This window comes from Poecile atricapillus, chromosome 13 (assembly GCF_030490865.1).
Source record: "Poecile atricapillus isolate bPoeAtr1 chromosome 13, bPoeAtr1.hap1, whole genome shotgun sequence".
Taxonomy (NCBI): Eukaryota; Metazoa; Chordata; class Aves; order Passeriformes; family Paridae; genus Poecile; species Poecile atricapillus.
The window spans coordinates 7,331,178-7,344,712 of NC_081261.1; the positions used below are offsets into that span (position 1 = coordinate 7,331,178).

A 13,535-nucleotide genomic window follows, 5' to 3' on the forward strand; every position below is an offset into this window, starting at 1 on the left:
CCGAGCCCGACGCGGGGCGTTTCTTTTCGCCTCCACACGCGTTCTGCCAACTCCGCTCCCCTCCGCCCGGCCCGTCCGGGAGCGCGGGGCGGGCGCTGCCGGCCGGGGCTGCCCGGAGCGCGGCGGGGGCGGGCGGGGGCTGCCCGGCGGGGCGGGCGGTCCCGTCCCCGCTGCCCGCGGCCCGGCTGCGCCGTGTGGCAGCGCCTCTGTCAATCAGCCTGACTTCACTCCGCACGCCCTGTGCTTCCAGTACTATACCCCCGCCGCCTCCTGGTGTCTCTGCTTCGCTGCGAGCCGGGAGCGCGGCCGCCACTGCCGCTGCGGCTGCGGCTGGGCGAATGCGCGGGCGGCGGGGCGCGGGGCAGCGCTGAGCGGAGCGGAGCAGCGCGGAGCGGGGCTCCCGCCTGGCCCGCCCCGGCCGCGGGCAGCCCGGCCGCCGGCCCCCGCCTCGGGCCGGGGCCGCCGCGATGGACCCTCCCGCGGGCATCGCCTGCGTCCTGCTCTGCTGCGCGCTCGCCCTGCCCGCCGGCGCCCTGCGGCGCCCCGGGGACAGAGGTAGGTCTCCGCCGGGACGCCTTCGGGGCTGCTCGCCCTGCCCCGCCGCCGCCGGCCGGTGCCCGCAGTCCGCCCGTCCCAAGTAGCGGCTCGTCGCCCCGCGGCTTTCGGCTCCCCTTGAACTTCTTCTGCGGCTACTTTTGCCGGGTTTCCAGTTGTTTCCTGCACGCGGCAGGCGGGGACGGGGACCGGGCAGCCGCGCCGCCGGCGGGGAAGGGACGCGGGAGCGCCCGGCAGTGACAGCGCTGCGCCGCTGCCCGCAGCCCCGCGGAGCGGGCGAGCCCGGCGGGCAGGGAGCGGTGCCTGGGGTTCCCCGTGCGGGATGAAACACATGGCAGCTCGTCTGCCTCCACCTCCTCCTGCTCCTGCCCGGGCCATCGCCTCCGTCCGAAACTCCCGGGCTCCCCTCTGAGACCGCTCCCGATCCCTGCCCGCGGCGTCCCCGCCACAGCTCCACTCAAACCCGCCGCTCCGGGGGTAGTTTGAGGGACGTGCCTTTGCCTCGCAGGCTTGCCACCTGCAAACCCAGCCCCTACCCCTGCCCCTGCGAGCAGTCTCGAAGTGAATCAACGCCCTCTTTCCAACGCTGGCCACCCGAGGGGCTCCGGTCACTGACTGGGTGCGCAGGGCTGCCGGGTCCCGGCTGGGTGCGCAGAGGGGAGCGGGACTTCGCTGCAGACGGCAGCAGTGCGGGGTCCTGCAGGGTGGGGAGGCTCACGCTGCCGTCTGGTATTTCGGGGAAGGAAAGGCAAGTTTGAGTGAACTCTGCACACTTCATGCAGGTGAACCAAGTGCCTGCAAAGAGTGCAGTGTCCATCTGCCTTATGTAAGTGTCTGCTGTGCTAATGAATAATGGAATAAAAATCCCGTGGCATCAGGATATGTTTAGTTCTAGTATCTCTGTCCTCTCTTGCTTTCTCCCTGTAAAGATTCAATCCTGAGGAATATAGAGGAGTACAGCCTTGTCATCCCCACAAGCACCGATTCAGAGGGCAGGTTCCTATCCCACTTGGTGTCTGGACCGCCAAAAGCACGCTTCAGGAGAGCTGTGGAGGACTTGCAACATGAAGCAGCAAATGAGCAGATATTTTACAATGTCACTGTATTTGGAAGAGAGTTTCACTTCAGGTTGCGGCCAAACTCCAGGCTCGTGGCCCCTGGAGCAACAGTTGAGTGGCAGGAGGACTCTGAGGAGACTCATATTGAACCTCTCTATGGGAATTGCCTCTATGTTGGGGATATCACTGATCTGCCAAATGCTTCGGTCGCTATCAGCAATTGCGATGGACTGGTAAGTTACTTTTGTTATTATATCAAAGATAATTACATTAATTTCCTACAGTCTTTAAATATAAAATGTGTGGACTGTCAGAAACTCACACCTCATATGGTAACTGTGAATGCAAATTAACTAATGTTCCCTTGTGTGGGAATAGCTGCGCTGCACCAGGAGCTGCTTTACAGACAGTGGCACTAGAAGTTTGAGCACATGCTCTGAGGTAGCTACTCTGGAACAGAACAGCTGAAACCAGCGTTTATGTTCATTTGTGGTAAAGTTACTTCAGGGGTCTGATGTGCTAAACCAGAACGTTAAGTGGCAAGTTCTCAGCATCCTCTTCCACTTCTCACTTCCAGCCTGTAAGGGTAAATGTTAGAAAGAGTTAATCCCAAATAATGGGCTGGACTACCATGGAAACAAATTTGATAGGTAAAATATGGTTTTGTCCTGGAAAATTTTAATTTATTCAGAGTCTGTTTTCTTGGATATTTCACTTAGTGAATTTCTTTGCCTAATCAAGTGATTGATGAAAAGTTGCAGGAGAGTTTGAGTTTTATGAGCAAAACAGCCCCCTGTGATACATTTGTCAAAGCTGTGTGTTTTAAAACTGGCTGCAGCTTTCTGTTCTGGAGTGCATGTTCAGCACTCAGATTATCACTGTTTGTCCCTGATATCCTAAACTGTCACACTGTCATTTGAGCAGTAATTAATGCACAGCAATTTGTTTAGTGAGAAAAGAGCTATATATATTTTTTATAATGACCAGTTAATCCAGCCTATATTTCCTCACTATAGAGCATCTAGAGTTTATAATTTTGAGATTGCTTAATTGTAATGCTTTCTGCCTCTGAATAAAGAGCCAGTAGGAGTCAGTTGTATTTCTATTTATTTAGTCATAGGAAGTTGTTCATTTGCTGTGCCAAGAAGATGACATGTATGGAGATAGTATGTTGGCTATCTGAGAATGGAAGGGAATCAAATACTTTTCCCCTTAGTCTTTCCTTTCCTGTGGTTTCTTCTAGCCATGTGCATTCCTGTTTTGAGAAGCAGGTTTTAATGTTGCAGTTGTTTGATGTGGACAGCTGGCTGAGGGTAAGAGAAGCACCAGGACTGAGCAAGAAGAGCTGTTCAGAGAGCAGAGTGTGAGCCTGCAGTTCTGCCTCGGGGGGGAAGCAAAAGTTCTGTGCTCTCCCTGTATCTAGCACAGATCATTTTGTGTAAGGCAAATTTACTTGCTCAAGATTTACTTGCTCTTTACTTTTAGAACTGGGGCAGAGCCAAAGCTCTTCTTCCTTATTCATCTGTGCTGAGAGATGAAGGAAGCTCCTATTGATGGCTACTCCTTGCCTTGTGCTCTTCTCCTCAGCACAGATGTTGACTGTAAGGGCAGGAGGGGAGCTTGTTCCTGGTTCCTTCAAGTGTTTGCCTGAATGTGGGCTCCTTATATTTAGAAAAAAGAGTTATGATAAAGTAGAACAGGAGTTAAAGCCAAACTTTGGATGAGACTTTAAAGCTCCAAGGCCTCATGTTGCATGTAAAAATGACGAAGAATGAGTGAAGTGAAAACAGAAATGAAAAGGCTTTATAAATTACTGCTCTTTTCACATTTGTAACTTCTCAAAGGCAAAGGTGTGAATCCAGGCCTCAGTGCAACAATAAACACGCTTATAAATTACTGGAATCCAGAAAGTTACCAAAGGAATTGCAGTTTTCAACCTGTATGCCCAACCCATGTGCCTGCCTTTTCCAGGGTTTTTATTTTCATTAGAAGAAGCTGGAGAGTTGGTCTGGGCTGGGAAGTGTCACATTCTAATCTGGATGATTTTCACATGGAATTACAACTTCTGTGGTTCTGCTAGTACATTTGGAAATGGATTGCTGCTTCCTTCAGGGTGCATCTACATGGTAGATGTTGCAGGGCAGAGATGTGTTTTTTTTTGCCCAGGTCACCGAAGCCTTCCTGCAGGAAGCATTGCCTCAATACCTTTAGGCTGTAAAGATTTCCCTGAGATTGTGTAGTAAATCTGTTTTGGAACAACAAATTGAACTCCAGTCCCTTGGGTACCATGTTCCATCTCTATCCTTTCCCTCCATCTCAGTTTCTTTCTTTCTTGTGGGGTGAGTGTATAAAACAGATCATCAATAGAATTACACAAACTTGAAGGAATTACACCAATGTTTCTCCAAAAGCCACTGCTCTGTGGACAGAAATAATAAGCAAGTAACCACAGAAGTTAATACTGCTTGTAATTGTCTCTCTCTTTACCTTTTATTTCTTGTTTTTTGCAAGGAGTATTGAAGAGTCCTTGGAGCAATGTGTTGCCAGCAAGACATACCTAGAGACCACTGGGCTGTATGCTTTTCTTGGGTTTATTGACATTTGGCTGTGAATAAAGACATGGACAAGGCTATTCTCATCTGTTTTTCTATGTCTGTTTTTTACTTCACACCTAGTTTTCTTCACTAGGCCCAAGTATTTCTACCCCCTTTTTTTAGATTATTCTGGGGATAATGTTGGTGTACCTCTCTTACAACTGAGTTGTCAACTGACAAGTGTTAGAATTTTACATTATAAACTTGATTAATTTAATTAATTAAATTTATTTATTAATTATTATTTAATTATTATTTATTAATTTAATTTTATTTTAATGAAGTATTTATTTTTGAAGTGCTTGCTTTTGAAGGTGGTTTGACATCTGTCCGTGCTTCTCATGGTCTTCTGTCTTTTGTATCAGCCATCAGGGCTGGACATGGAAGTGTCCTGCTTTGATTTTTACATTGCAGACTTTTGTTGACTGAATCTGGTTTAATTCAGCAATTGCATTTGCCACCTTACCAACTTCTGATGTTATTTTCTTTGGACATCCCTTTTGGTTTTAACTGCACTGCCAACTATGTCTTATTTTCCAGTTATTGTCTTGGAAGGGTCTGGCTGGTAGAGTTGGTATTGCCAAATGAGTTGTTTGAAGGAATTTACATGAAAATAGTAGATGTGTGAAGGGACTTTTGAACTTTACTATAAATGGTGAAGATCTGCTGCCCTGACTGAGGAGATATACATTCATTTGGGTATTCATGGTTTTCTGTATTAGAAGTCAACGAAAAATTTATTGAGCTAAAAATCAGATCTGAGGCAGATGAAGAGAACTTCTGAAGTATGCAATCTAGGTGTGCTATCAGAGCTGGAGTGGGTCATTAAAAATTGTGGGAGAATAATCAAAGTTAAAGCTGATCAATAGATTTTTAACAGCTTTCTGAATTATGAATGTGATTTTTACCATATTAAAAAAAAAAAAAAAAAGTACTGTGAAAGTTTTCCCACTTAAGATAAAAACACTCTGGACAACTTGTTATCATCTTGGTTGGCCTGATAGCATTCAAGCTAATTCTCTACTGAGTGGGCAGTACAAGCATGGTCAGCTCTCCATGGCCTGCAGGCTGTGGTGGAAGGTGTTGTGCTTTGAGTATGTTCTTGGTCCTTGGCCAGATCCTTATTTGTGGATGCAGTTGGAGGATGAGGGAGCTGGCTGTCCTCTCCAAGGGTTGTGAAGGAGAAGTGGTTGGAGTCTGTAAAAAATGCTATAAAACAAAAGTTAGGATTATGTTAATCCTTCCAGATTATTGCCTAACTATGGGAACTGTCTTTCTTCACCTCAGCAGATGAACCTGCCATTGTAGAACTCTTTACACATCTAGATGTTTGATAAATATTTCTGCAATGCTTGAGGCAGATGTGCCAAAAATGTCTTCTTCAGGTTGACAGGATGGCACTATTTGGTTGTGGCATTTCAGAGGCCTAAAATCTCCCAGTCTCCTCATGACATTTGTAGTTTGTGAGCTAGAAGAAGTGTTTTACTTAGAGAGGAAAAACACAATATCAACACCACATCTGAAGTGGATCATGAACACGATTAACTTAGGCTGCAGTGCAGAGTCAGAGGTACTGACAGCACTGGGAAGACTGAGGATCACTACTCCATGATGAACAATCAATGTCATCTGATTGCACCCACTGAAGCAAAGGCAGGAACACCGGTTTCAGTAACACATCATGATGTTTGGCTCCATTAGTATAACCCTTTTCCTTTTTTTAAAGCTAAAAGATCAGCTGTCCAAAAATTTCACAGTATTGTCATTAAAATGGAAAGTTATTAGAAGAAAATATATAGAAATGGAGCTTCTCAAACCATCTCTGGTTATTTGTTTTCTAAATGACCTGTGAGCATTTTGTGGCTGGGAGTACCAAGACAGACACAAGTGCAGTGGACCTGTTTCTTCTTGTGCTGAACCAGGCAGAGTTTGCTCTACAACATTTCAGTTTTTCCTGTGCTCTGTGCTAACCCTCCCAAACTGTTTGCGAGCAGCCTGCTGGCTGGCTGGCTGCTTGCCCAGACTCTGTTTCTTCTAGAAATGCTTGGGACACCAGCAGTGCTTGTTTGACTCATGCCCAATGCTATAGTATCTGTAACCCTGGGCTCACCTGGGTGGGTTTGTGGTGATCCATTTCCCTTTCCTAACCAGTCATGGATGCTCAGGAACTGGCTGATGCTTTGGCTGCTGTCAATACGAGTGCACGTCTGTCACTTATCCCAAGACATTGTTAGATATTTATATTTTATGTATTTTCTTTTGTGTTTTAAATCAAAGAACAAAATCTTTTCCATCAGTTTTTATTTTACAGGGTTGTTTTTGTATAATCTAATTTCTAAAGTGTAAATGTAGAATCTTATGTTCAGATACAGTCAATGGTGTTTCCTAAGAGCAATTCCAGCTACCCATGTGAAATGCCCACCTTCCTCCCCTTCCTCCTGCCTCCTTCCCTGCATTCCTAGAGGCGTTTAGACACCTGGTGAAGTCATTGTTTAGTATAATATAATCTTCTTCACTCTGAGCATGAGCTTGATCTCTGAAGTCAGTGAATTTTAAGGTTATATTGTTATATACTGTCCTGACAGCGGTGCTTTCTTGGAACTGCCCACAGAGTTAAAAGTGAATCTAACTCACCTTAGGTGGAACATATAATTTACCTGGATAAGAGGGTGAAGGAGTTGCTCACAATGAATATACCAGGAGAAGGCAGGCATGCTTATGTAACTGTGTTATTTTTCCTTTTAGATATCCATCTTCTGCTTTCATATGGATTTACAATTTAGTCGTGTTTCTTTTTGATCTGGTTTTTGGATTACACTGGTTAGTGATGTAGCAAAAAAGCAGAGCTCAAGGTAGCACAGTATTATCTTCAAACTCTGGTCAGGTCTAGTGCCTGACAGTTAAAACAGATGCCTGCTACAAATAATTCCAGTAATTCCTTTTCTGTATGTTAAATTCTTAGCATTTACGTTATTATGGAGTTACATTAATTTTAAAGAGATCAAAATTTAGCATATATAGTATTTTCATTGGGGGTCTTTTTGCATTAAATTAAACCAAAATCAAAGCAAAGTCACAAATGGTGGGCTTTTTTTTTTTTTTTTTTTTTTTTTTTTTCTCCTTTCACCATTTTTTAATGTAATGGCAAAATTCACTGTGGGCTTTTTTGATAAGTAGAGCTGTAATACAGTGGCAGAAGAAGTGCAAATAGTTTCTGTGACACAATAGAAGTGTAAAATGTAAAAGCCATTCTCATTAAGGAAACAGCAGCCCTTCCTCTGCAGCTGATTAGTGGGATCACCATTAACCCTCTTTCAAGGAAATTTTGAATTCAGCTGGGGTTTCCACATGGAGAAGCCAAGCATGTGTGTGAGTTCTAGCACAATTAGAGCCTGACTGCACATCCCCATCTACACACATCATTTAAAAGATCTGTGTTGCCTGACAAAGCAATGGAGCTGTTTTGATGCCTAACACTCCAGCATGATCATGTTTTCATAGGATAGAGACTTTGCTTTGTAACCCATTTGCTGGGTTTCTGCTGTTAATTTCCTTGGCCAACATGAGCCTAGCTGGGTAGTCCCTTCTGCTGTGTAAATTGCACAGGCTTTCCCTTTTAAAAGTAGTGGTGTGAAAGACAAAGAGTGTAAACACTGTGATTCAGCCTCTGACTGGACTAAATTATCCTCTGCTGTCCTTAAAAGAGACTCTGTCATCAGTAAATACTTTTTTTTTTTTTTTTTTCTTTGCATCTTCTGTGCATGGATCATCTCTCCTACATTTTATCTGAGAGCAGGGCAAGTAATTTCCTACACCATACAGGTGGTCACCATCTGGACAGAGTATCCTCAGGCACTCAAAACTGGTATCTTCGTGGTATGTTGGAGGCCTTTGGATAAAATATAAGTATTTCTTTATGTCCTATTTGACCTTGTGCTGCATTGTCCTCATTGTAGTATTGCCTAAGCTGTACTAGACCCTTTGACCACAGAAAAACTAATTTTCCAACCAGAATATTAAAATCTATACATCCAAGGAAAGGTGCCTGGCGTCTCCTACTTCCCATCCTGAAAGACCCAAATATAGGAACTAATTTTGATAAGGTCATAATTAATTTCTGGGGTAAGCAGAACATCTATTTTGAGAAGTCTGTCTCTCCTTAGCTTCCAAAGGTGTGTCCCTCAAAAAGTGCCATTAGCTCACTTACCTGCCAGCTCTCTGCTTCCCCCTGAGGGTGTTCCCTGAGAATTCAAGACTCTTGCAAATGGCAAGGCATTACCACATTTCAGGTCAGTTACATGTTTACTTTTTTGCTACAGAAGGTTAATTTTTTTTTTTTTTTGGATCAGCCAGAATTCCAGCTGTGGCATGGAGCAGGACCTTTTCTCCAGAGATCACACCAGTGCTCTATTCGACCTACTTCTGAGTACTTTTTATTTATGGCTACTGTTGCTTTGTAAGCAGGTCATGCCATTACTTAATGGCACACTAGGACATTTCTCATACTGGGTTTGATTAAAACAGAACCAGGGAGCAGGTCTTGAGTGTCTTGCAGGGGGTTGCACAGCCTTGCTCTGATGTGCACACCCTCCTTTTTGGATCACCTTGTCCCTTTATTGCTTTCTTTCTTCCAAAGTTTCAGTAAGTTCTCTAACACATCACATCTGGTTCCTTTAGCCCCTTTATCTGAGTGTGTTTTAAATTCATCTTTGTTTGCAGAGTCTTGACACAGCGGGTTCCCAGTTTTAATAGTCTGCAAATGAAAGGCCCACATTTCACACGCTATTTTCAGCACTGTTCTATTAAACTGTAACATTGAAAAGAAGAGTGTCCTCTTCAAGTGCAGAAGAGCACGTTGCTTCCTCATATCTAAATCACAGCTTCTGTTATAGATCTCCTCAGTTATTCCCAGGTCTCAAAACGTCTGGTACTTTCTTCAGATCTGGAGTTCTTGGAGTTGTAAGTGTGAATCTCAGCATTAATGTTTCTGCTTTTTCTTCTAAGTAACTGTTTTTTGTTTAAAGAAAGAATTTTAAACTAAGTGTTTCCCTCAAGGAAAAGACAGAATGCCAGTTCTCTTTCTTGAAGGCTCAAAAATCACCAGGCCAGTAAAAATCATCCCAAGTATGTTGTTTTGAAGGTGTCATTTTACAGCACAGATGAGTTTCTCTTTACACCTTGTGCATTTTGTCTTGTGTGTGCTTCTGTGCTTCTGCAGCTTTGTGCTCTGCTGTGGGTTCTGTGGGCTGGCTGCCCCCTAAGTGGGGAGGTTCATTTACTGATCATGGTAAATTCAGTATCATTTTATCCTCTCTAACACCACAGAGAGAGCCTGCCCTCACCACTAGTTTATCTACTTGCTTCTTCCCTGCCCCTTCATGCCCCTTGTAGGAACTGCATCTACTGATCTTTTTGTTTTCCAGATCTTTGTCTTGCTGAAATGGAAGTCCCATTTGTGCAACTTGCTATTATATTTTGGTCTTGGCATCCCAAGTGTGTCCAAGTTTTTCAGCGGTAACTGTCAAGTTTTTATATATTTTTTTATTCCTTTTAAATTGGTTTATGTAAAATTTAGTACTTTGCCCCTTTATTGCTGCATTTGTGACCCTTATCTTCAAAATAAAGACACTATTAATTCTTCACTTATGCAGCACTGTGGAAAATTCAGAGGTTGGAATTTCCCAGCATCCCTGGTACTTTCTGGCTCTTCCACCTGAAAAGTACAATGTTACCACTTTTCTTTAGATATGGTGAGCTATAAATACAGCTACTTTAACTTTCCTACTGTCATTGCCTTTAACTTGTCTTGTAGTCGCCACCTCTGTGTATGAATTTCATTATATGGCCAGACTGCTTTTTCCCAGCATTTAACCTCTAGCCTGGTGGACCTCAGGGGACAAATTACCATCTATTTTCCACTGAAATTAAGTGTGAAGCCTACTAATCCTGTAATGAGAAAGTCAGTGGACATCACTGGTATCTGTGGATAAGAAGAGCTTCTACCTGTGACTAGATACAGCTAATTTGTACATTTATTTCTCTTCCCTAAGTGTGTGGACTATAGGTTGCTGTTATTGCCCTGCAATGAAGGTGAACGATTTTTACAGTTTTTGAGGCAAGAAAACTGAAAGGAAATACCTGGCATATGGTGAACATTTAAGCTGTTTTTTGAAAAACATGAAACCAGAGTATCTACCTGAGATTTAGTGTAGCAGAGAGCCACACCTTGATGTAGGCCCTGAGTCTTTAAGCCTTTATTAGTGTGTTTTCTGATTTACTGTGGATGTGTGGAGAAGAACCTGCATGGCTAATGAGCAGGCTGGCCAGCAGCTCTTTTCTTTTACTGCATCACTTACAAACCTGACAAGGAGCAGTCCATGAAATGGCAGGGGGCATTGAATTTTGTGAATGATACAGCAAATTTCTACAGCAGCCCTGAGTGCAGCTCTCTCAGCCTGCAGCTGTGGCTGCTTCCCAAGGTTGTGGGCAGTCCTTCTTGTACCCCTGCCTTCTCCCTCTGTGCTGGGCTGCAGCAGCAGCTTCCAGCATGTCCAGGGGAGCTCTGGACATGCATCAGCCCCCTCAGGAAAACCCATCCAAAGGCACCTTCACACCACTCACCCAGCCACCTGCAGACTCAGGGCTACTCTTGCACAATTTGGCCCGTGGGAGGGATTTCTCCTTCAAGTTTTGTTTCTGAACATGTGCTTTTTTGGCATGATTTAATGAGTATTGTAGAGTACAGAACAGAGAAAGTCAAAATAATACATCGAGTCCAACAGGAAAGAAAGGCTTGCTTTCTTGGGAGTAAAACTATTTCAAGAGCTAAGCATAGTAATGCACCATTTACATTTTAATTAAAATACAGTAAAACGATAGAATTTAGAAAGGAAGAGGGGAAAGCACAGGTTTTACTCCAAGCACTTGCTGAATTTTTAGATTAGATGTTAGGAAAAACTTCTTCACCAGAAGGGCTGTCAAACCTCAGCTGCTCAGGGAAGTACAGATGTGGCACCTGGGGCCTTGGTTTAGTGTGGGCTTGACAGTCCTGTGTTAATGATTGGACTTAAAGATCTTCCAAGTCTCTTCCAACCTAAATGATTCTGTGGTTCTGTGATTCTCATTTCTCTGCTCTTTCCCCCATATGCAAAAGGCAGAACAAACATCCAGTACCTGCCCTAAGCAGCTGCACCTTGCATTTCTCCAATGGTGAAATGTGTGATTGTCAAGGCTGGTACAAGGGCTGGTGCCCATGGCCATCACCTGCAGGGCATTCCCAGGACAGAGCCCATGCTTTGGAAAAAGAGCCTATGGAAAACACAGAGATTAACCAAGGGTAGGTGGCAGCACAGGCTGTGGTTACTGTTTTAGTCGTGGGTTTATTTGTTTTAAATCATGGCTTTTGGGTAAATCGTGTTAATCCAACTCATATGCAGAATATACTTCTTAATTTTTCAGAGTGCTAAAATTGCAAGGCTTTTCTCTTTCTCCAAGCAGAGGAGCTCTGGAAGGAATATGAGATACATTGTTTAGAAAGCATTCTGCAAACCAGAATGTATTTAAGAAACAGTCTTTGAGAAATAAATCACTACCTGATGATGAAGACAGCTGAACTGGGCCAAGACTTTTTCACATGCCAGCACTCTCACATGACAGGAGTTATATTGGAAGGTGACAGGCTTTGAAGCTTGCAAGGCTGAAAATGCCTAAAAATTTTTATATAACTAAAGTAATAGCTGGATAAAATTGTGTCTTTCAGATTTCAAAACGCTCTATGTAGAGCACCATGAATGTACATAAGGTCACAAGATTTTACCTATTGTGAACAACAAAAAAATCCCACCCCAAAACCCAGAAGCAGAAATTTTATGCCACTTTTGTTTAATACCACTAAGGACCTCAGGGATAAAGAGGTTTTAGAGATGAGTTTGGATTGATTTCAGATTTATAACCAAGCTTGAAATCAGAGTTTTCTAATAGTTTTAGGTTTCATTGTAAAAATGGCAGATCCACCATTCATCAGTAAACCAAAATATTTAATTCCAAAATAAGTGCTTAGAGGTGTCTGTCAAAATTAAATTTGTTTGCAAAGTTACAGCACATTAAGGCTGACATAAGCAGCAAGTGAAAAAATGGGATTAATCACAGGATGATTTAGTACTCTCAAAGATGAATATGAAACTCAGTCTGGATAAGTAATAGACAAGCAAAGAAAGACAAGACCATTTACAAGATGTTTTGAATTAATTTAAACTCCTCAGTAGGAGAGTGTAATGAATTTCTGTGAAAATAAAGTGCTTAGTTCACTGCAGTCAAATTAAGCCCAACAATAATCATACAATAATCAACAATAATCAAGCATCTTATAAAGTAGAATAAAAATGCTGAACCTATGAAAATACAGTGTAGTCTTGCATTTGTCTAAACAGAAGATCACACAGGAAAAAACCCCCAGATCTCTGTCAATGTTTGTGTCATGATCCATCATTTTACATAAGGGCCAGGGAGGTCCCATGGCAAGTAGCTGATTTTTGGGTCTGTTCCAAAGCTGCTGAGGTGAATGTGTTTAGTTTCACTGGCTCTGTTTGGCATTGTGTGGACAGGTTGATTAGCAGAGTATTTGGGACAAAAAGCAGGCCATGGAGTATTCCACATCATAACCTTGTCTTTCACCTTGTTCTCCATCCCCTGATGCACTGGTGGTGGGGAGGGAGATGAGTAGGAGAAGCTCAAGTGCAGCTTTTCCCATGGCTGTTTATATCCCGTGTGCTGGATGGAACAGGACAGAACTGTGTGCCTCTAAACCTGAAATAGCTCTGCTAAACCTTCTTCCCCTTCTGCCTCACACCACATCCCCACCACAGAAGAGGTGATGCATTAAGTAAGGGGGAGGGATCAGGAGAAACCCTCCAGTCCATGCCAGGAGGATGAGGCAATTCCAGCTGCCTTGAATTTGCAGGCTCATTCTGACAGCATTTCTGTCTCCATCTTCCTATGAAGATGAGGCCAGAAAGGAGAAAGATTTTCCTGCTGAGACTGCCTCTCTTTGCTTCTGCACTGCTACAGGCGTGGTGGTGAGAAGAGCTTTCTCTGCCTAAGATGTTAGCTTTGACCTCAATAAAACTAGCATCACTTGCAAAATAACCCCACCCAAACGCCAAATAAAATCCCCCAACAAAAAAACCCCAAGTCACAAGAGAGAACATCATGAGAAAAACTCTAATTGCACATCTGTTCAACAGACTTTTGTGATAACTCAGCAACAGCTAATTGAAACTCCTGGATCATAAATATGCTTTCAGCCAAACTGGAGTTTACTTTCCCTGAT

At 43.7% G+C, this 13,535-nt stretch overlaps 1 protein-coding gene across 1 annotated transcript in view; it reads left to right on the top strand.

Annotated features, from left to right (window-relative positions):
- Positions 1-310: 310 nt before the first annotated feature.
- The window catches only part of ADAMTS2 (ADAM metallopeptidase with thrombospondin type 1 motif 2), a 175,022-nt gene continuing 161,797 nt past the window's right edge, over positions 311-13,535 (top strand). Inside the window, exons 1-2 of the mRNA XM_058848948.1 lie at positions 311-555; positions 1,485-1,846. Coding sequence (XP_058704931.1) covers positions 468-555; positions 1,485-1,846 — 450 coding nt within the window. The 5' untranslated portion in view covers positions 311-467. The remainder of the gene's footprint in view (positions 556-1,484; positions 1,847-13,535) is intronic.